This window comes from Micromys minutus (assembly GCF_963924665.1).
Source record: "Micromys minutus genome assembly, chromosome: 21".
Classification (NCBI taxonomy): Eukaryota; Metazoa; Chordata; class Mammalia; order Rodentia; family Muridae; genus Micromys; species Micromys minutus.
Window position 1 is genome coordinate 37970151 of NC_137956.1, and position 23828 is coordinate 37993978.

The following is a 23828-nucleotide window of genomic DNA, read 5'->3' on the forward strand; positions in this document are numbered from 1 at the left end:
TGGGCAGATCTACCCTACACTCTGTTCCCCAGCTATGAGATCCCATAGAACTTGAGGTTTCTCCAGGTCATGTGCTTCAGCTCCATTTCCTTCCACCTCCTCATCATCCTTTTCTCCCCGCTTCTCCTCTCTAAAACTTTTCTGTTCCACCTTCCCTTCTATTGACCAATCACCAGCTTTAGCCTTATTTTACAAGTTAAAATGGGGAGAAGGTTCAGATGAAGACACCCCAGTTATTTTTCTCAAATATTTGTGCTTCAGTGTCTCAAGACTCATTCATTCTTCCAGCTCCAAGGATCTGGGTTTTCCCACCTCCGTACTTTGTATCCCAGACACTGGAGCAGATGGACAGCTGTTATTATCATTATTTGGTTGGTATCAGTATTTTCCCTCTTGGTTTTCACACTTTAAACATAGCACAAGTAACATCTTACATTACATTCTACTTCATAATTTCACTAAGTATTTTATCTTCACAACTCAACATTAAATGACCACAGTACCCTGATGCTTATTCATTCTCCAGTCAAAAGTTTCCTTAGTGAAAATTAAACAGAACTAAATTTTACATTTTAAAATAAATTTTGAAAAATAAAATAACTTTATAAAGTAAGACAAAACAACAAATACCTTTAAAATTACCTTTAACATGTAATACAATAAATGATAAAATTTAGTGTATTTATTTCGCATCTCTTTTTTCTTATAATTGTGTTGTTGGATAAATGTATTTTTAAATGTTTTATTTTAAATTTGTTTTATTGAAAATAGATTTTTGGCTGGCGCGGCTGGGGGGGGGGCGGTGCTGCAAGGAGAATCTCAGAGATCCTCAGTTGCCGCGGCATCCTCTGTCCGTCATCATGGCTGCCTACAAGCTGGTGCTGATCAGGCATGGCAAGAGCACCTGGAACCTGGAGAACCGCTTCAGCGGCTGGTATGACACTGACTTGAGCCCGGCGGGCCATGAGGAGGCGTTGCGAGATGCTGGCTATGAGTTTGACATCTGTTTCACCTCTGTTCAAAAGAGAGCAATCCGAACCTTCTGGACAGTTCTGGATGCCATTGACCAGATGTGGTTGCCAGTGGTCAGGACGTGGCGCCTCAATGAGCGACTCTATGGGGGTCTAACAGGTCTCAACAAAGAAGAAACTGCTGCTAAGCATGGTGAGGCACAGGTAAAGATCTGGAGACAATCTTACGATGTCCCGCCACCTCCAATGGAGCCTGATCATCCCTTCTACAGCAACATCAGCAAGGATCGCAGGTACGCAGACCTTACTGAGGACCAGCTGCCCTCCTGTGAGAGCCTGAAGAACACTATTGCCAGAGCGCTGCCCTTCTGGAATGAAGAAATTGTCCCCCAGATCAAAGAGGGGGAAAGGGTCTTGATTGCTGCCCATGGCAACAGCCTTCCGGGCATGTCAAGCATCTGGAGGGTCTTTCAGAAGAGGCTATCATGGAGCTGAACCTGCCAATGGGCATTCCCATTGTCTATGAATTGGACAAGAACTTGAAGCCCATGAAGCCCATGCAGTTCCTGGGAGATGAGGAGATCGTGAGTAAAACTATGGAGGCTGTGGCTGCTCAGGGCAAAGTGAAGAAGTAAAGGCAAGGAGGCAGACTCCTACCCTACACCCTCCCTGCCTGTTCCTGCCTCCTGCACCCTCCCCAGCACCTGCCACACTGACTACATCTTTAGAATCTTAAGTTTAAGTTGTAGCTGCAGATGGGGACCTGTGGCTCCCATTTTCATTTTAGTATTTTATCTCCTGCACCCACTCCCTTCATAGAATCTAGTCAGAATAACACCTCTGGGGTGCAGGTTCTTGGTCCACATCCAGGGACGGCTTCCTGTACCAGGAGAGTTGAGAAATAGTAATTATAGTTTTTCTTAGTTCTTTGTTTACTAAGGGTCTGCTTAGGAGGATGTCAGGAAGGAACTGCACTGTGGTATGACCAATGAGAAGCTGCAGTCCAGTTTTGTCCCTGGAACCTGTTCTTCATTCTTCCCACAATTAGGTAACTGGGGTTACCTAATTAGGTAATAGTCATTCCAGTGGAGAATGAAAGTAACCTCATGGTGATTTGAAAGACCCCACTTTCTCTCTGACCCTAAAAGAGCTGCTGGCCCTAGAAAGTTGGGATCAATCTTGTCAAGTCTATGTATTACATTTACTTTTACATAAGAAAAGTATATATACATATATCAGCACACAAAAGCAACTCTTGAGGTTGCTAGTGGCAGTTGATACAGTCCTATGTGGTCACCAGAAAATAAGCCATTCCTCATATCAAATGGGAGGAACTCCTTGTACCTCTTGCTGTGTTTGAATCCCTTTGCCTTGTTTTGTAGAGGTGAAGAGCCCCTTGATCACGTCCATGTTTTTGTCTTTCACTGTCTGAATCATGTTCCAGCTGCTTGACCCTACTATGTGGGTTCAGAACTCGTTTGGGCATAATAACTAAATCTCTTTCCAGATCAGTATAATAAAGGAGTGATGTGCAATACAAAAAAAATAGATTTTTTTCACTCACATATCTTAATTAGTTTCCAGTTTCTCCCCACCTCAGTACCCATTCAGAGCCATACCCTCTCTGTTCTATCTTTCATTAAGACACAAACAGACTTTAAGGAATAGTAATAAAATATAATATAATATAATAAGATAGAACAAAAACTCACCAGAATTTGATAAAACAAACAGAAGAAAAAGAGTCTAAGTTAGGCATGGAATCAGAGACCACTCACTCGTACACTCAGAAATCCTATAAAAAGACTAAATCGTGGTTGTGTATGCCTTTAATTCTAGCACTCTGGAGGTAGAGGCAGGTAAGTCTCTGAGTTTGAGACCAGCCTGGTTTACATAACAAGTTCCAGGCCAAGGAGGACTACACAGGGAGACCACTTCAAAAACAAAACAAAAAATTATTTTTGATTTTCGAATGTGTGCTTTAATGTATCCATTTTGTATACATGTTTTCTATTAGGTATACCTTTAAATATTTTTTAATCTCTATAAATAAAAGACTTTACAAGTTTCCTTCACTTTGCCATGTAATAGTGAAATGACAAATTTATCTCTAATATTTAGTCTATATGTGATTAGTCTCAAAGCTGTATCTAATGTACTTATAAAAACACAACATGCATAGCTGCTTTGACAAAATGTATAGTTAAAGGTATTTATCCAGAAAACGGCTTTAAAATTTTAGAGCTTAGGAGTCTATATAATAATGAAAACATATTTTTTTTAAAACTTGTCAATAATATATTTTAAACTCTGAACCAAGTCAGACTTTCTCTGAAACCTCTAATAATTACAAATTAACTTAGGCTAATTACTCACCCCCTGTTACTGACAATTGCCTTTTTCAAATGAATATAATTTGCAGGAAAGAGCCCCTGTAAAACAAACAAAAACTCCAGTTAATAAAATATAAATTGTGATTAACATCTCATATATTAAAATAGAACTGAAGTGCAGTAAATAGTCTATTAAAACAATCAGTTTGCACATCAAGAATACAGAGTTAAATGCAGAACATTAGGTTGGGATTTTTTGAACATGTGTAACAAACTGTATCCCCAGGATAAAAAAAATTTAAAAAAAATAAAAAAGAAGATCTTGTTGTAGGAGTTGGTCACTAAAAATAATCACAAGGCAACGGTAATTAGAAGCCAAGGCTGAGTGCAAGCTGAAGATATTTTTTTTTATTTAAAAGACCCCAAGGAGTTTACTTATTTACTATGAATGGGGCTAGAAATTAAAATGGACTTTAAAAAAGCTGTGACAGTACCAACTATAGGCCTTGACACCTTTTTTAAATTTTGAAATTCTGTGATTTTCAGTGGAAAATACATTTTAACTATGGTTTCTACAGTAATATCCTGACAACTAGGCACGGAATAAAAAGGTCTCTCAGTTTAGGTTCTTAACTCAATCCTCAACTGCCTGCCTTTTCTGATCATAGTGGAATTGCTTACTGTGTTTTGATGACTACATACAAGTTAAAGTACTGCAAACTATGCAGCTTGGCCACTACATGTGGTTTGCCAGCAGGCAATTATATGCTTTACTCACATGACTCTTCTTAACCCTAAGAGTATAAATTGTCTGATGCCTGAATAAAGTTGGATATTGAATGAAACTTTCATATGCCTCATTTATTAGCTCTATTCTCCCAGGTCCCACTGTCTCTGGAGAGAAAACTGACATGTTGTCAAACTGCTTCCTAAATTGTGTTTATACACTAGTGCTGCTATCCACCTTGGCCACAAAAATTTCTTTTTGCTGTGAGCAACAGTTAATATAGAGACACATAACTAATTAAAACTGTTAAGAATAAGTGACCATGACTGATCACCACTAAATAAGAGCGCGCTCTCTCTCTCTCTCTCTCTCTCTCTCTCTCTCTCTCTCTCTCTCTCTCTCTCTCTCACTACTATTGCTGTGATACAACAAAATGGAAAGGCAACTTAGGAGGAATGTGCTTCTTTCGCCTGGAACATCATTGTTCTTCACTGAGGGAAGTCAGAGCAGGGAGCTCAAGCAGAACAGAAACTTGGAAGCAGGAAGTGTAAGATGGGCTATGGAAGAGCACTGCTTACTGGCTTACTCATCCTACTTTCTTATATATCCTAGAACCACCTTCCCAGAAATGACACTACTCACAAAGAGTTATAACCTCCCTCAACAAACACTAATTACAAAAATGCCCCAGCCTTGCCTACAAATCAACTTTATGCAAGCATTTTCTCCATTGTGCATTCCTCTTCTTGGATAACTCTAACTTATGTCAAGCTAGCTAAATAAATAAACAAATAAAAACCAGGATGGGGAGGAAAAGACATACACACATTATTCAGGGAATATCACAGAAGACTGGGAACATAAATTGTATGAGCTAGAGGATGAGAAGAAGTACTACAAAATGCTGTCTTCGCAACATGACACAGGCCTTATTATACTCATGAACCACAGCAGCCATACCTACACAAGATCAAGCCAATCAATATTGAAGCATGAGAAAGGGAAGGGCTTCTAGGGCTCCAATAAGCTATTAGCTATAGCTACAAGGAGGAAGAGTCATATTTGGGTGTGTGGAGGGGGATGTGGCTGCTAATAGGCTGCTCATGTTCTGGTGAGTATCCTCACTCCTATATTCATGAAAGCTGTAATAACTAAACCCAATGAGTTATTTAATAAAAGAAGAGGAGGAGAAAAAGAAAAAGAAAGAGGAGGAGATGAAAAAGATAGAAAGTCAAGAGAGGGAGAGGGGCAATATTATTATCAGATTCATTACACAGGTGTCTTAGCTAGGGTTTTATTGCTGTGAACCAACACCATGACCAAAGCACCTCTTATAAATGACAACATTTAATTGGAGCTGCCTTACAAGCTCAGAAGTTCAGGCCATTATCATCAAGGTGAGAGCATGGCAGGATCCAGGCAGGAATGGTGCAGGAGAAGCTGAGAGATCTACATCTAGAAGCCAGGAACAGATTGAGCATCCTCAGGCAGCTAGGAGGAGTGTCTCCAAGCCCAGGCCCAGAGTGACACATTTCTTCCAACAAGGCCACACCTTCTAACAGTACCATTCCCTGGGTCAAGCACATGCACATGCAAACCAACACAACAGGTAAGAGATGTCAAAGAATAAAAAAAAAAATATTCAAAAGAAGTATGTATGACGATCTTATGGTGAAGTGCCATTACTTTAATAGTAACCTAAAAAAAAAAACTAATAAAAATAGCCAGGTATGGTGGCACATACCTTTAATCCCATTTAATCCCAGCATGATGGAGGCAGAGGCAGGTGAGTTCAAGGCCAGCTTGGTCTATATATGAAGTTTCAGAACAGCCAGAATTGTATAGAAAGGGTTTGACTTTTTTTAAAACATGAATGAATGAATGAATAATTAATTAATTAATGAAAGAGGGAGGGAGGGAGGAAGAAAAACAAAAACCTAGTAAAATAAAGTAAAAACAGCAAAGAAAACAGTAATTGGCCACCGCGAATGGCTGAGATCCAGGGACGCAGGCCTGGTGAGGCTGTGCTGTGAGTAGTCGGGCGCAGAGAAGGCTAGGCCTGGCTCACAGAAAGCGCCTTCCCTCCCCCCCCCGCCCCCCCCCGTTGGTTCAAGAGAGCAGGAACTCTGCCATAGGGACTTAGTTTCCAGCCGGAAGGTCCTTGTGTGCTGACCAAATGCTCAGGCCATTTGCCACCTAAAACAGTGGAGATCCAGGAACACAGGCCTGGCGAATCTGCACTGCAAGTAGCCTGGGCACAGAGAGGACGAGGCAAAGCTCAGGGTAGGTTCGGCCCTCCGGTTGGTCCAGGGGAGCAGGAACTCGGCTATAGAGACTGGGGTCCACCCGGAAGGCCCTTGCGTGTGGACCAAACGATCAAGTCATTTGCCACTTAAAACAGCGGAGATCCAGGAACACAGACCAGGTACATGGGAAAGATGGGAACCAATCACTGACAAGACCACGTATAATCACAGAAAACAAGATGGAAAGAGGAAAGCAAAAGAATTTAACAAATGGAAACCAAGACAACCTGGCAATATCAGAACCCAGCTCTCCTATCACAGCAAACAGAGGAATGCCAAACACTCCAGAAAAAGAAGATTCAGACCCGAAATCATACCTCAAGATGATGATAGAGATCCTTAAACAAGAACAGGATGAAAAGCATAAAGAAATAGACGCTTTTAAAGAGAAAACATGAAAAACACTCAAATCAAAGAACTAGAGGAAAACAAAACCAAAGAGATAAAAAAAATTGAAGAAGGAATTTAAAATAGAAAAGGAAACAATAAAGAAAACACTAAAAGAGACAACCCTGGGGGTAGAAAACCTAAAAAAGAAATCAGGAGTCACTTTGCAAGCATGTCCAACAGACTACAAGACATGGAAGAGAGAATCTCAGGGGCCGAAGACAACATTGAAAACATAGACAAAACAGTCAGAGAAGATGCAAAAGTCAAAAAGCTCCTAACACAAAACATTCAGGAGATCCAGGACACAATGAGAAGACCAAACCTAAGGATAATAGGAACAGAAGAGAACAAAGAATATCAACTAAGAGGCACAGTAAATATCTTCAACAAAATCGCAGAAGAAAACTGCCCTACCCTTAAGAATGAGATGACCATGAGCATAAAAGAAGCCTACAGAACTCCAAATAGAGTGGACCATAAAAGAAATTCTTCCCAACACATAATAGTCAAAACGCCAAGTGCCCAAATCAAAGAAAGAGTACTAAAAGCAGTAAGGGAAAAAGGTCATGTAACATATACATGCAGACCAATAAGAATCACACCCAATATCTCAACACAGACTATGAAAGCTAGAAGAGCCTGGTCAGACATCATGCAGACCCTAAGAGAGCACAGGTGCCAGCCAAAGCTGTTATACCCAGCAAAACTCTCAATCACCATAGATGGAGAGATGAAGATATTCCAAGAAAAAACTAAATTTACACAATATCTGACAACAAACCCAACAATACAGAGAATTATAGGTGGAAAACCGATTACAATGAGGGGAACTACATCCCAATAAAAACAAGAAAACTTTTAAGCAAGAAAACCAAAAGAAGAAAGACATACCGGCACAATTCAACCTCCAAAAGCAAAAAGAGCAGGAAATACCAACAACTATTCCTTAATATCTGTAAACATAAATGGACTCAATTCCCCAATAAAAAGACATAGGCTATCAGACTGGATACATAAACAAAACCCAGCAATCTGTTGCATACAAGAAACTCATCTCAGAGACAAAGACAAACACTATCTCAGAGTAAAAGGGTGGAAAAAACTTTCCAAGCAAATGGCCCTAAAAAGCAAGCTGGAGTCGCCATTCTAATATCGAATAAAGTAGATTTTCAAACAAAAGTTATCAAAAAAGATAAAAAGGGAAACTTTTTTCTCATTACAGGGGTAATTTGTCAGGAGGAACTCTCAATCCTTAACATATATGCTCCAAATACAAAAGCACCCATATTCATAAAAGAAACCCTACTAAAGCTCAAAAAATACATTTTGCCCCACACAATAATAGTGGGAGACTTTAATACCCCACTCTCACCAATGGACAGATCATGGAGACAGAAACTGAACAAGGACACTGTAAAACTAGCAGAGGACATAAACCAACTGGAATTAATTGATATCTACAAAAAATATCATCCTAAAAAAAAAAAAAGAATGCAACTTTTTCTCAGCACCTCATGACACCTTCACAAAAAATTGACCACAAAATTGGTCAAAAAAACGAGCCACAATAGATATAAGAAGATTGAAATACACCCATGCATCCTCTCAGATCACCATGGTCTAAGGCTGGCCTTTAACAACAACAAAGACAACAAAAAGACCACATACACATGGAAACTAAACAATGTTCTGTTAAACGATAGCAGGGTCAAGGAAAAAATTAAAAAAAAAAAAAAAAATCAAGGATTTTCTAGAATTCAATGAAAACGAAAATAAAACATACCCAAACTTATGGGATGTTATTAAAGCAGTACTGAGAGGAAAACTCATAGCTATGAGTGCTTCCAAAAAGAAACTGGAGAGAACATAAATCAGGAATTTGACAGCAAAGTTGAAAGCTCTAGAATAAAAGGAAGAAGATACACCCAAGAGGACTACACCCCAAGAAATAATCAAACTTAGGACAGAAATTGACCAAATAGAAACAAAAAGAACCATCAAAAGAATCAACAAAACCAAGACCTGGTTCTTTGAGACAAATCAACAAGATTGATAATCCTTTAGACAGACTAACTAGAGGGAAAAGAGAGAGTATACAAATTAACAAAATCAGAAAATAAAGTGGAGAAAGAACAACTGAAACTGAGGAAATTCAAGAAATCATCAGATCATACTACAAAAGTCTATACTCAAAAAAGCTGGAAAATCTGGAGGAAATGGATAAATTCCTAGAAAGATACAAAGTCCTAAAGTTAAATCAGGAACAAATAAACCATCTAAATAATCCATAACACCTAAAGAAATAGAGGCAGTCATCAAAAGCCTCCCAACCAAAAAAAGCCCAGGTCCAGATGGGTTTAGTGCAGAATTTTATCAGACATTTATTGACGACATAACACCAATAGTCTCCAAACTATTCCACAAAATCGAATCAGATGGAAAGCTACCTAACTCATTCTTTGAGGCCACAATAACCTTCATTCCTAAACCAAACAAGACCCTACAAGGAAAGAGAACCTCAAACCAATCTCACTTAATAACACTGATGCAAAAATACTCAACAAAATACTTGAAAACCGAATGCAAGAACACATCAAAATGATCATTCACCATGACCAAGTAGGCTTCATCCCTGGCATGCAGAAATGGTTTAACATACAAAAATCCATCAAGGTAATCCACCATATAAACAAACTCAAAGAAAAAAACCATATGGTGATCTCACTAGATGCTGAGAAAGCATTTGACAAAATTCAACACCCCTTCATTTTAAAAGTCTTGGAAAGAACAGGAATCCAAGGCCCATACCTAAACATAATAAAAGCAATATACAGAAAACCAACAGCCAACATCAAACTTAACGGTGGGAAACTTGAAGCAATCCCACTAAAATCAGGGACTCGACAAGGCTGCCCACTCTCCCCCTACCTATTCAACATAGTACTGGAAGTCCTGGCTGGAGCAATTACACAGCAAAAGGAGATCAAGGGGATACAAATCGGAAAGGAAGAAGTAAAAACATCACTATTTGCAGATGACATGATAATGTACTTAAGCGACTCCACAAATTCCACCAGAGAACTCCTACAGCTGATAAAAAAAGTTCAGCAAAGTGGCTGGATACAAAATTAACTCAAACAAATCAGTAGCCTTCCTATATTCAAAGGACAAATATGTGGAGAAAGAAATTAGGGAAAAGATACCCTTCACAGTAGTCACAAAAACTATGAAATACATTGGTGTGACTCTAACTAAAAAAGTGAAGGACCTGTATGACAAGAACTTCAAACCTCTAAAGAAGGAAATCGAGGAAGATCTCAGAAAATGGAGAGATCTTCCATGCTCAAGGATTGGAAGGATCAACATTTTAAAAATGGCCATCCTACCAAAAGGAATCTACAGATTCAATGCAATCTCCATCAAAATTCCAACCCAGTTCTTCACTGAGTTGGAAAGAGCCATGAGCAACTTCATATGGAATAACAAAAGACCTAGAGTAGAGAAATCCATTCTCAACAACAAGAATATATCTGCCGCAATCACTATCCCTGACCTCAAGCTATATTACAAGGATATTGTGCTAAAAACTGCATGGTACTGGTACAGATGTAGGCACATGGATCAATGGAATAGAATAGAAGATCCAGAAATGAACCCTCAGGTATATGGTCACCTGATTTTTGACAAAAGAGTTCTAAACATTCAATGGAAAAAAAACAGCCTATTCAACAAATAGTATAGGTCCAACTGGCACTCAGCATGCAAAAGAATGAAAATAGACCCTTTCTTATCTTCTTGTACAAAGCTCAAGTGCAAGTGGATCAAAGATCTCCACATTAAACCAGGTACACTGAAACTATTAGATGAGAAAGTCGGGAAAACCTTAAAATTCATAGGCACAGGAGAAAATTTCCTAAAGAGATCACCAATAGCTCGAGCTCTAAGGTCAAAGACTGACAAAAGGGACTTATTGAGATTGCAAAATTTCTGTAAGGCTAAAGACACTATCATGAAAACAAAACAGCAGCCAACAGAGTGGGAAAAGATATTTACCAACCCCACATCAGATAGAGGCCTAATATCCAAGGTATACAAAGAACTCAAAAAGCGAGATACCAGAGAATCAAACAACCCTATTAAAAAATGGGGTACAGACTTAAACAAAAATTTCTAAATTGAGGAATATCGAAAGGCTGAGAAACATCTAAGAAAGTGCTCAACATCCTTATCCATCAGGGAAATGCAAATCAAAACAACCCTGAGATTCCACCTCACAACAGTCAGATTGGCCAAGATCCAAAACTCAGATGACAGCTGATGCTGGCGAGGTTGTGGAGAAAGAGGAACACTTCTACACTGCTGGTGGGTTTGCAAACTGAAACAACCACTCTGGAAATCAGTCTGGCAGTTCCTCAGAAAAATGGACATAGTATTACCTGAAGACCCAGCTATTCCACTTCTGGGCATTTACCCCAGAGATACTCCAACATACAATAAAGATACATGTACCACAATGTTCATTGCAGCTATATATATAATAGCCAGAAGCTGGAAAGAACCCAGATGTCCTTCAGTAGATGATACAAAAATGTGGTACATTTACACAATGGAGTACTACTCAGCTATCAGAAACAATGGCCTAACAAAATTCTCAAGAAAATGGATGCATCTAGAGAATATCATCCTGAGTGAGATAATCCAATCACAAAAGAACAGACATAATATGCAGTCACAGATAATGGGATACTAAACCTAGAAAGCCCTGAACACCCCATATACAACCCAGAGACTGTGTGAAGATCAAGAAAAAAAAGAAAAAAAAGAATATATTTTAATTAAAATAGAACTGTATCACATCCCCCTTTTCTTCCTACAGCCCCTCCCAGTTTCTCTCCTATCTCCTCAAATTAATAACCTCTTTTCCTATATTATTGTTACATATATACATATGTGTATGTATAGATACCAACAAATACTTAAGTACAACCTTATAAAGATGTGTTTGTATACTTTTATGCAAAAATGCTTAAAAATTGTACATTTATCTTTGTTTTTTAAAATAAAGTCTAAAAACAAAGGGTGGAGTTTGAAGATATAATCCAATTCTACTTTAAAAAAAAAACAAAAAAACATAGCAGGAAACAGCGACCACTATTCCTTAATATCTGTTAACATAAATGGACTCAATACCCCAATAAAAAGACATAGGCTATCAGACTGGATACATAAACAGAATCCAGCATTTTGCTGCATACAGGAAACTCATCTCAGAGACAAAAACAGACTATCTCAGAGTAAGAGTTTGGGAAAATACTTTCCAGCAAATGGCCCCAAGAAACAAGCTGGAGTAGCCATTCTAATAAAGTAGATTTTCAACCAAAAGTTATTAAAAAAAAATAAGGAAGGACACTCTTTACTCATTACAGGGAAAATTTATCATGAGGAACTCTCAATCCTTAACATATATGCTCCAAATACAAGAGCACCCATATTCATATAAGAAACCCTACTAAAGCTCAAAAATACATTGTACCCCACACAATAATTGTGGGAGACCTCACCACCCCACTCTCATCCATGGCCAGATCATGGAAACAGAAACTGAACAAGGACACAGTAAAACTAGCAGAGGTTATGAACCAAATGGATTTAATAGACATCTACAGAACATTCCATCCTAAAATAAAGAATACACCTTCTTCTCAGTACCTCACAGTATCTTCTCCAAAATTGACTATATAATCAGTCACAATGCAAGCCTCAATAACTATAAGAAGATTGAAACACTCCCATGCATCCTATCAGATCACCATAGTCTAAGGCTGGTCTTTAATACAACAAACACAACAAAAAGCCCACATACATATGGGAACTAAACAATGCTCTACTAAACCACAGCATGGTTAAAGAAGAAATAAAGAAAGATATTAAGGATTTTATAGAATTTAATAAAAATGAAAACACAACATACCCAAACCTATGGAAGGTAATGAAAGCAGTACTGAGAGGAAAACTCATAGCTCTGAGTGCTTCCAAAAAGAAAACTGAAGAGAGCATACACTAACAACTTGACAGCACAGTTGAAAGCTCTAGAACAAAAGAAAGCAGATACACCCAAGAGGAGTAGACAGCAAGGAATAATCAAACTCAGAGCAGAAATTGACCAAACAGAAACAAAAAGAACTATTCAAAGAGTCAACAAAACCAAGAGCTAGTTCTTTGAGAAAATTAACAAGATTGATAAACCCTTAGCCAGACTAACTAGAGGGCAAAGAGAGACTATCCAAATTAACAAAATCAGAAAGGAAAGTGGAGACATAATAACTGAAACTGAGGAAATTCAAGAAATCAACAGATCCTACTACAAAAGCCTATACTCAACAAAGCTGGAAAATCCAAAGAAAATGGATGAATTCCTAGACAGATACCAGATACTAAAGTTACACCAAGATCCGGTAAACCATCTAAATAATCCCATAACGCCTAAAGAAGTAAAAGCAGTCATCAAAAGCCTCCCAGCCAAAAAACGCCCAGGTCCAGATGGGTTCAGAGAAGAATCCTATCAGACATTTATTGACAACCTAATACCAATATTCTCCAAACTTTTCCACTGTGGAGAGCAAGTGTGGTGGCAGTCCAAAGATGGCGCTTAGGACTACTGCCTAGTCTTGTGACTAGCACCTGACTTCCTCCTGCTCCCCCCCACCCCCGCCCAGATTAGCCACTCTCACCATGTAAGCTGCTCAGGCACACCAATGACACAAGATCAGGCCAGATGATGCTGACCTATGAACTGCAGCCACGCAACATGGACTGAGGAGGTGGAGTTGAGAAAGGATTAAAGGGACTGTGCTTGGGGGAAAAGAGAAAGAGAAACAGAAAGAGAAACAGAAAGAGTAACAGAAAGAGAGACAGAAAGGGACAGAAAGATTTTCACTGGCATGCTGTAAGGTTCCTGAATAAACAGCTTTGAAAAGAACGCTGTGTCCTTGTTCCTTTTCTGCTGATCAGAGACAGTAGTGACATTCCACAAAATAGAATCAGATGAAACACTACCTAACTCATTTTTTGAGGCTACAATAACCCTCATTCCTAAACCACACAAAGACCCTACAAGGAAACAGAACTTCAGACCAATCTCACTTATGAACATTGATGCAAAAATACTCAACAAAATCCTTGCAAACCAAATCCAAGAACACATCAAAACAATCATTCACCATGATCAAGTAGGCTTCATCCCTGGAAAGCAGAGGTGTATTAATATAAGGAAATCCATCAATGTAATCCACCATATAAACAAACTCAAAGAAAAAAACCACATGATCATCTCACTAGATGCTGAGAAAGCATTTGACAAAATTCAATACTCCTTCATGATAAAAGTCTTGGAAAGAACAGGAATCCAAGGCCCATACCTAAACATAATAAAAGCAATATACAACAAAGCAACAGCCAACATCAAACTTAACGGTGGGAAACTTGAAGCAATCCCACTAAAATCAGGGACTCGACAAGGCTGCCCACTTTCCCCCTACCTATTCAACATAGTACTGGAAGTCCTGGCTGGAGCAATTACACAGCAAAAGGAGATCAAGGGGATACAAATCGGAAAGGAAGAAGTAAAAACATCACTATTTGCAGATGACATGATAATGTACTTAAGCGACTACACAAATTCCACCAGAGAACTCCTACAGCTGATAAAAAAAGTTCAGCAAACTGGCTGGATGTAAAGTTAACTCAAACAAATCAGTAGCCTTCCTCTACTCAAAGGACAAACATGCAGAGAAAGAAATTAGGGAAACGATACCCTTCACAATAGTCACAAACAATATGAAATAACTTGGTGTGACTCTAACTAAGCAAGCGAAGGACCTGTATGTCAAGAACTTCAAAACTCTGAAGAAGGAAATCGAGGAAGATCTTAGAAAATGGAAAGATCTCCCATTCTAATGGATTGGAAGGATCAACATTTTAAAAATGGCCATCTTACCAAAAGCAATCTACAGATTCAATGCAATCCCCATCAAAATTCCAACCCAATTCTTCATAGAGTTAGAAAGAGCAATGTGTAATTTCATCTGGAATAACAAAAGACCTAGAATAGCAAAATCCATTCTCAACAACAAGAATATATCTGCAGGAATCACTATCCCTGACCTAAAGCCATATTACAAGGCAATTATTCTAAAAACTGCATGGAACTGGTAGGCACGTGGATCAATGCAATAGAATAGAAGATCCAGAAATGAGCCCTCATATATGGTCACCTGATTTTTGGCAAGGAGCTGTAAACATTCAATGGAAAAAGGACAGCCTCTTCAACAAATAGTGTTGGTCCAACTGGCAATCAGCAAGTAGAAGAATGAAAATAGACCCTTTCTTATCTCCTTGTAAAAACCTCAAGTGCAAGTGGATCAAAGATCTCCACATTAAACCAGGTACACTGAAACAATTAGAAGAGAAAGTAGGGAAAACCTTAGAACACATAGGCACAGGAGAAAATTTCCTGAACAAAACACCAATGGCTCGTGCTCTAAGGTCAAATATTGACAAATGGGACTTAATAAGATTGCAAAGTTTCTGTAAGGCTAAAAACACTGTCAAGAAAACAAAACGGCAGCCAACAGAGTGGGAAAAGATCTTTACCAACCCCACAACAGATAGAGGCCTAATATCCAAGGTATACAAAGAACTCAAGAAGCTAAACACCAGAGAATCAAACAATCCTATTATAAAATGGGGTACAGAGCTAAACAAAAAGTTCTCAATTGAGGAATATCGAATGGCTGAGAAGCATCTAAGGAAGTGCTAGACATCCATAGTCATCAGAAAAATGCAAATCAAAACAACCCTGAGATTCTACCTCACACCAATCAGAATGGCTAAAATCAAAAATTCAGATGACAGCAGATGTTGGCAAGGATTCGGAGAAAGAGGAGCACTTCTCCGCTGTTGGTGGGGTTGTAAACTGGTACAACCACTCTGGAAATCAGTCTCCTGGTTCCTCAGAAAATTGCACATAGTACTACCTGAAGACCCAGTTATTCCAATTCTGTGCATATACCTCAGAGAAGCTCCAACATACAACAAAGACACATGCACCACAATGTTCATAGCAGCCCTATTTATAATAGCCAGAAGCTAGAAAGAACCCAGATGTCCTTCAGTAGATGAATGGATACAAAAATTGTGGTATACTTACACAATGGAGTACTACTCAGCTATCAGAAACAATGACTTTATGAAATTCTTTAAAAAATGGATGCATCTGGAGAATATCATCCTGAGTGAGATCACCCAGTCACAAAAGAACAGACATAATATGCAGTCACTAATAATTGGATACTAACCCCAGAAAGCTCTGAACACCCCAGAAACAACTCAGACTATATGAAGTTCAAGAAAAACAAAGGCTAAAAAAAGAAAAATTATTATGCTTAACATTTACACACCAATAAAACTTTGACTATTTCCATGTTACATCTTGTTTTATACGTACTTTATGCTCATTGTAACTAGTAAGATTTTAATGCATATCAAACCTTTAAAAAAATCAAGTACTGACAAAAATGTATTCAAATACTTTTATGCAAAAATGCTTTTAAAATCTGTACATTTATCTCTGTTTTTTAAAATGAGGTTGTTCAATTTTTAAAAAGAAGAAAAGAAAATTATTATCAGTGAAGAAAGAGCCTACATAACAGAGAAAATCATCTCATGAGATTAATATCTAGAATACTTCAAAAACCAAAAAACCTCACAATCCAATCAGTTTAATCAATAAATAGGTAAATATATTTAGTAAACAGTCTCAAAATAAGAAAAACAAGAACCTAGAGATGGCTCATCAGTCAAGAGCACTGGTTGCTCTTTAGAGAACCTGGCTTCAGTTCCTATCAGTCACATGACAGCTCATAACTGTAACTCCAGATCAGGGAGATCTGAAACCTTATTCTGGCCTGCATGATCACCAGTCATGCACATGGTACACATAAATACATGCAAGCACTCATACATATACATAAAATAAAATCCCTTTTCTTAAAAAAAAAAAAGAAAAACTAATGGTCAATAAAAATATGAAAAATGTTTACTATCCATAGATAATATTATGACTAGTTTTAATGTCAATTTGCCACAACTTAGAATCAGCTGAATAGGGAGTCTCACCTGAAGAACTACCCTGATCACTGTAGGAAGACTCACCCCAGCTGTGAGTAGCACTTTCTGGTAGGAGGCCAGATAAAAGAGTATTTTAGAGGAAGTTTTTTCTCTCCCTTTCACTCTTGCTACTGGGTTTATTTGCTCTGGTGTTGCTGCTGATACTGTTGCTACTGTTTTCTTTCAAGGCAGTAAAACTAGTATTTCCAAGCTCTCATCCAGTAACAGAGATCAGTTTTCTAGGAATTTACCAGGGTCCTAGTGCCTGATTGGGATTACTGAGGCACCCTACCTTGTGGACTGAGTGACAACCAGCTGTCAGTCCCTTCCCCCAGAGAGTGTTACCCTGGCACTAATCCAACTACTATGGCACACAGCCTCCAGATTAATTCTGGGATCTCAGCATCTCAGGTGTGATTTGGCTGTTGTTACTATTTTAAAGCTTGTTTAACAGATTCCCCATGGGTAAATGCAAATCAAACTTTGGAGTCTCCCTGACTAATAACTTGTAAAACAGTATCACACACCTGGCATATAGATTGTCATTTAATAACCCATGTCTTCTGAGGGAAGAGTGATAGCACACACACAGCATTAGGGATCAAGAGTTTTTCTTGCCTAATTTTACAGAGCTGAGATGAGTCACAAAAAAAAAACCAACATCAGCAGAGACTGTGAAAAAGCAGCAGTGGAACTGCTGGCTGCTTCCACAGTCACATAAGAGGAGGAACCAAGAGATATGCATCAAAACTTGAATCTCAATGCCTAGGCTAATTAATTGTAACATTAGCAAGGAACTGTTGCTATATAAGAAATCCTAACTTCCCAGACCTGTGTAAATGATGTAAGCCTTGTAAGCTATGCCTGAACTTGAGTAGTGCTTGGCTGAAAGAATCTACAACCCCATGGGAAAAACAAAACTATCAACTATGGCCCGAGGTACATTTGCAGCAGAGGACAGCATTTTCTGACATCAATAAGAAGAGAGGCCTTTGGTCCAGCAAAGGCTCCTTTTCCCAGTGTAGGGGAACACCAATGTGCTGAGGTGAGAGAGGGTGGTTGGGAGAGAGAGCACCTTCATGGAGGCAATGGGAGGGGGAGGGGATTGTGGGAAAAGAATAACATCTGAAATGCAAATGAAAATCTTTCCAATAAAAGAAAGAAAGAAAAAAAAAACGACCTGGACCAGCAGTTCCCAGAGATAAAGGCTGGTGAGAAGAGGATCCAAATAGCCAAGGGGCAGAGAGATCTCTGCCAACTGCACACTGAAAGCGCTCCCCTGCCCTGCCTGATCAAGGGACCAGGAACCCAGCATAGAGACCTCTGTTCCCACCCAGCGGCTTTGGGGCGCAGAAAAGGGCTCGGCCCATCCACCACCTAGACCAACAGAGATCCAGTGACACAGACCAGGTATAAGGGAAAGGCAAGAATATATCACTGACAACAAGACGGCAAGAGGAAAGCAAAACAGCATATCCCAAGGAAAACAAGACAACCTGGCAACACCAGTACCCAGCTCTCCCATCACAGCAAACAGTGGAATGCCAAACAAACAGGAAAAAGAAGACGCATACCTAAAATCATACCTCAAGACGCTGATAGAGAGATACTTAAACAAGAACGGGAAGAAAAGCAAAGAATCAGAAGCTTTTAAAGAGGAAACAAGAAAAACACTCAAAGAACTCAAAGAACTAGAGGAAAACAGAACCAAAGAGATGAAGGAATGGAAGAAGGAATTTAAAACGAAAATTGACACAATAAAGAAAACACTAAAAGAGATAACCCTAGAAGTAGAACACCTAAAAAAGAAGTCAGGAGTCACAGATGCAAGCATTTCCAATAGACTACAAGAGATGGAAGAGAGAATCTAGGGGGCCGAAGACAACATTGTACACATAGACAAAACAGTCAGAGAAGATGCAAAAACCAAAAAGCTCCTAACTGAAAATGTCCAGGAGATCCAGGACACAATGAGAAGACCAAACCTAAGGATAATAGGAACAGAAGAGAACAAAGAATATCAACTAAGAGGCACAATAAATATCTTCAACAAAATTGTAGAAGAAAACTTCCCTACCCTTAAGAATGAGATGACCACAAGCATAAAAGAAGCCTTCAGAACTCCAAATAGGTTGGACCAGAAAAGAAATCCCTCCCGACACATAATAGTCAAAACACCAAGTGCCCAAAGCAAAGAAAGAATACTAAAAGCAGTAAGGAAAAAAGGTCAGGTAACATATAAAGGCAGACCAATCAGAATCACACCCGATTTCTCAACAGAGACTATGAAAGCTAGAAGAGACTGGACAGACATCATGCAGACCCTAAGAGAGCACAAGTGCCAGCCCAAGCTGCTATACCCAGCAAAACTATCAATCACCATAGATGGAGAGATGAAGATATTTCAAGACAAATCTAAATTTACACAATATCTGACCACAAACCCAGCACTACACGGAATTGTAGGTGGAAAACCCAATACAATGAAGGGAACTACATCCTAGTAAAAACAAGAAAACTCCTAAGCAAGAAAACCAAAAGAACAAAGAGACACAGACACTACTCAACCTGCAAAAGCAATAATAGCAGGAAATAGCAATTATAATTCCTTGATATCTATTAACATAAATGAACTCAACTCCCCAATAAAGAGACAGAGGCTATCCAGCATTGTGCTGCACACAGGAAACTCATCTCAGAGACAAAAACAGACACTATCTCAGAGTAAAAGGTTGGGAAAAAACTTACAAACAAACAGCCCCAAGAGGAAAGCTGGAGTGGCTATTCTAATATTGAATAAAGTAAATTTCCAACCAGAAGTTATCAAAAAAGATAAAGAAGGACACTTTTTACTCATAACAGGGGAAATCTGTCAGGAGGAACTCTCAATCCTTAACATATATGTTCCAAATACAAAAGTACCCACATTCATAAAAAAAACCCAACTAAAGCTCAAAAAATACATTTCTCCCCACACAATAATAGTGGGAGACTTTAATAGCCCACTCTCACCAATGGACAGATAATGGAAACAGAAACTGAACAAAAACACTGTAAAACTAGCAGAGACTCTGAACCAACTGCAATTAATAGATATCTACAGAACATATCATCCTAAAGTAAAAGAATACAACTTCTTCTCAGCACCCCATGGCACCTTCTCGAAAATTGACCACATAATTGGACACAGAATGAGCCTCAATCGATATAAGAAGATTGAAATACTACCATGCATCCACTCAGATCACCATGGTCTAATGCTGGTCCTTAACAACAACAAAGACAACAAAAAGCACACATACACATGGAAACTAAACAACGCTCTGTTAAACGATAGCAGGGTCAAAGAAGAAATAAAGAAAGAAATTAAAGATTTTCTAGAATTCAATGAAAACGAAAACACAACATACCCAAACCTATGGGATGCAATGAAAGCAGTACTGAGAGGAAAACTCATAGCTTTGAGCGCTTCCAAAAAGAAATTGTAGAGAGCATAAATCAGCAACTTAACAGCACAGCTAAAAGCTCTAGAACAAAAGGAAGTAGATACACCCAAGAGGAGTAGACAGCAAGAAATAATCAAAATTAGGGCAGAAATAGACCAAATAGAAACAAAAAGAACATCGAAAGAATCAACAAAACCAAGAGCTGGTTCTTTGAGAAAATCAACAAGATTGATAAACCCTTAGCCAGACTAACTAGAGGGCAAAGAATGAGTATCCAAATTAACAAAATCAGAAAGGAAAGTGGAGATATAACAACTGAAACTGAGGAATTTGAAGAAATCATCAGATCCTACTACAAAAGCCCATACTCCACAAAGTTGGAAAATCTGGAGGAAATGGATGAATTCCTAGACAGATACAAGGTCCTAAAATTAAACCAGGACCAGGTAAACCATCTAAATAATCCCATACCACCTAAAGAAATAGAAGAAGTCATCAAAAGCCTCCCAACCAAAAACATCCCAGATCCAGACTGGTTCAGTGCAGAATTTTATCAGACATTTATTGCGGATATAACACCAATACTCTCCAAATTATTCCACAAGAAAGAATCAGATGGAAAACTACCTAACTCATTTATTGAGGCTACAATAACCCTCGTTCCTAAACCACACAAAGACCCTACAAGGAAAGAGAACTTCAGACCAATCTCACTTATGAACATTGATGCAAAAATACTCAAAAAATACTTGCAAACTGCATCCAAGAACACATCAAAACGATCATTCACCATGACAAAGTAGGCTTCATCCCTGGGATGCAGGGATAGTTTAATATAAAGAAATCCATCAATGTAATCCACCATATAAACAAACTCAAAGAACAAAATCACATGGCCAACTCACTAGATACTGAGAAAGCATTTGACAAAATTTAACACCCCTTCATGTCAAAAGTCTTGGAAAGAACAGGAATCCAAGGCCCATACCTAAACATAATAAAAGCAATATACAGCAAACCAAAAGCCAACATCAAACTTAACAGTGGGAAACTTGAAGCAATCCCACTAAAATCAGGGACTCGACAAGGCTACCCACTCTCCCCCTACCTATTCAACATAGTACTGGAAGTCCTGGCTGGAGCAATTACACAGCAAAAGGAGATCAAGGGGATACAAATCGGAAAGGAAGAAATGAAAACATCACTCTTTGCAGATGACATGATAATGTAATTAAGTGACCCCACAAATTCCATCAGAAAACTCCTACAGCTGACAAACAAGTTCAGCAAAGTGGCTGGATACAAAATTAACTCAAACAAATCAGTAGCCTTCCTATATTCAAAGGACAAACATGTGGAGAAAGAAATTAGGGAAAAGATACCCTTCACAGTAGTCACAAAAACTATGAAATACCTTGGTGTGTCTCTAACTAAGCAAGTGAAGGACATGTACGACAAGAACTTCAAACCTCTAAAGAAGGAAATCTAAGAAGATCTCAGAAAATGGAAAGATCTCCCATGCTCAAGGATTGGAAGGATCAACATTTTAAAAATGGCCATCCTACCAAAAGCAATCTACAGATTCAATACAATCCCCATCAAATTTCCAACCTAGATCTTCATTGACTTGGAAAGATCAATGTGCAATTTCATCTGGAATAACAAAAGACCTAGAATAGCGAAATCCATCCTCAACAACAAGAAAACATCTGTGGGAATCACCATCCCTGACCTCAAGCTATATTACAAGGCAATTGTGCTAAAAACTGCATGGTACTGGTACAGATATAGGCACATGGATCAGTGGAATAGAATAGAATATCCAGAAATGAGCCCTCATATATGGTCACCTGATTTTTGACAAAGGAGCTGTAAACATTCAATGGAAAAAGGACAGCCTATTCAATAAATGGTGTTGGTCCAACTGGCACTCAGCATGCAGAAGAATGAAAATAGACCCTTTCTTATCTCCTTGTACAAAGCTCAAGTGTAAGTGGATCAAAGATCTCCTCATTAAACCTGATACACAAAAACTATTAGATGAGAAAGTAGGGAAAACCTTAGAACACATAGGCACAGGATAAAATTTTCTGAACAAAACACCAATGGCTCAAGCTCTAAGGTCAAAGATTAACAAATGGGACTTAATGAGACTGCAAAGTTTCTGTAAGGCTAAGGACATTGTCAAGAAAACAAAACGGCAGCCAACAGAATGGGAAAAGATCTTTAACAACTCCACATCAGATAGAGGCCTAATATCCAAGGTATACAAAGAACTCAAAAAGCTAGACACCAGAGAATCAAACAACCCTATTAAAAAATAGGGTACAGAGCTAAACAAAAAGTTCTCAATTGAGGAATATCGAATGGCTGAGAAACATCTAAGGAAGTACTGGACATCCTTAGCCATCAGGGAAATGCAAATCAAAACAACCCTGAGATTCCACCTCACACCAGTCAGATTGGCCAAGATCCAAAACTCAGATGACAGCAGATGCTGGCCAGGTTGTGGAGAAAGAGGAACACTTCTCCACTGTTGGTGGGGTTCTAAACTGATACAACCACTCTGGAAATCAGTCTGGCGATTCCTCAGAAAATTGGACATAGTACTACCTGAAGATCCAACTATTCCACTTCTGGGCATATACCCCAGAGACACTCAATATACAACAAAGATACATGCACCACAATGTTCATAGCAGCTCTATATATAATAGCCAGAAGCTAGAAAGAACCCAGATGCCCTTCAGTAGATGAATGGATAGAAAAATTGTGGTACATTTACACAATAGAGTACTACTCAGCTATCAGAAACAATGACTTAACCAAATTCTTTTTTTTAACGACTTTATTTTGCAAAACAAAGATAAATGTACAGATTTTAAACATTTTTTGCTTAAAATTATACATTTTTGTCAGTACTGTTTTAACCAAATTCTTAAGAATGGTTGCATCTAGAGAATATCATCCTGAGTGAGATAACCCAGTCACAAAAGAACAAACATAATATGCAGTCACTGATAGTGGGATGCTAACCCCAGAGGCTCAGACTGCCCCAGAAACAACTTACAGACTGTGTGAAGTTCAAGAAAAAACAAAACAAAACAAAACAAACAAAAAAAAGACATTATGCTCAATCCTTACACACCAAGAAAACGTTGACTAATCTGGGTTACATCCTGTTTTACATGTACTTTTTGCTCATTGTTACTAGTAAGACCTTAATGCAGAGTATCAAACCTTAAAAAAAAAGAAAGAAAAAAAAAGCCAAGCACTGACAAAAATGTATTTGTATACATTTATGAAAAAATGTTTAAATTTTTTTCTTTTTATCTTTGTTTTTTAAAATAAAGTTTAAAAAAAAAAAAAGAAAATAACATAAAAAAAAAGAAAGCAGAGGCAAACACCTGCTGGTGCTCCTTCTTTCCTCCTGCTGCCACTCATCACTGTCAAATGCCAAGGGATATAAAAGCTGCCAGAGGCCAGCA

General features: G+C 38.5%; 1 protein-coding gene and 1 pseudogene across 2 annotated transcripts in view; one reads left to right on the forward strand and one right to left on the reverse strand.

Annotated features, from left to right (window-relative positions):
- DOCK3 (dedicator of cytokinesis 3) overlaps window positions 1-23828 on the reverse strand; it is a 331413-nt gene that overhangs the window by 238153 nt on the left and 69432 nt on the right. The window contains exon 4 of the mRNA XM_080933917.1: window positions 3348-3403. Coding sequence (XP_080790043.1) covers window positions 3348-3403 — 56 coding nt within the window. The remainder of the gene's footprint in view (window positions 1-3347; window positions 3404-23828) is intronic.
- LOC308433832 (phosphoglycerate mutase 1-like) lies at window positions 861-1606 on the forward strand (annotated as a pseudogene). Its single transcript has one exon. The product of its transcript is annotated as a phosphoglycerate mutase 1-like (transcript).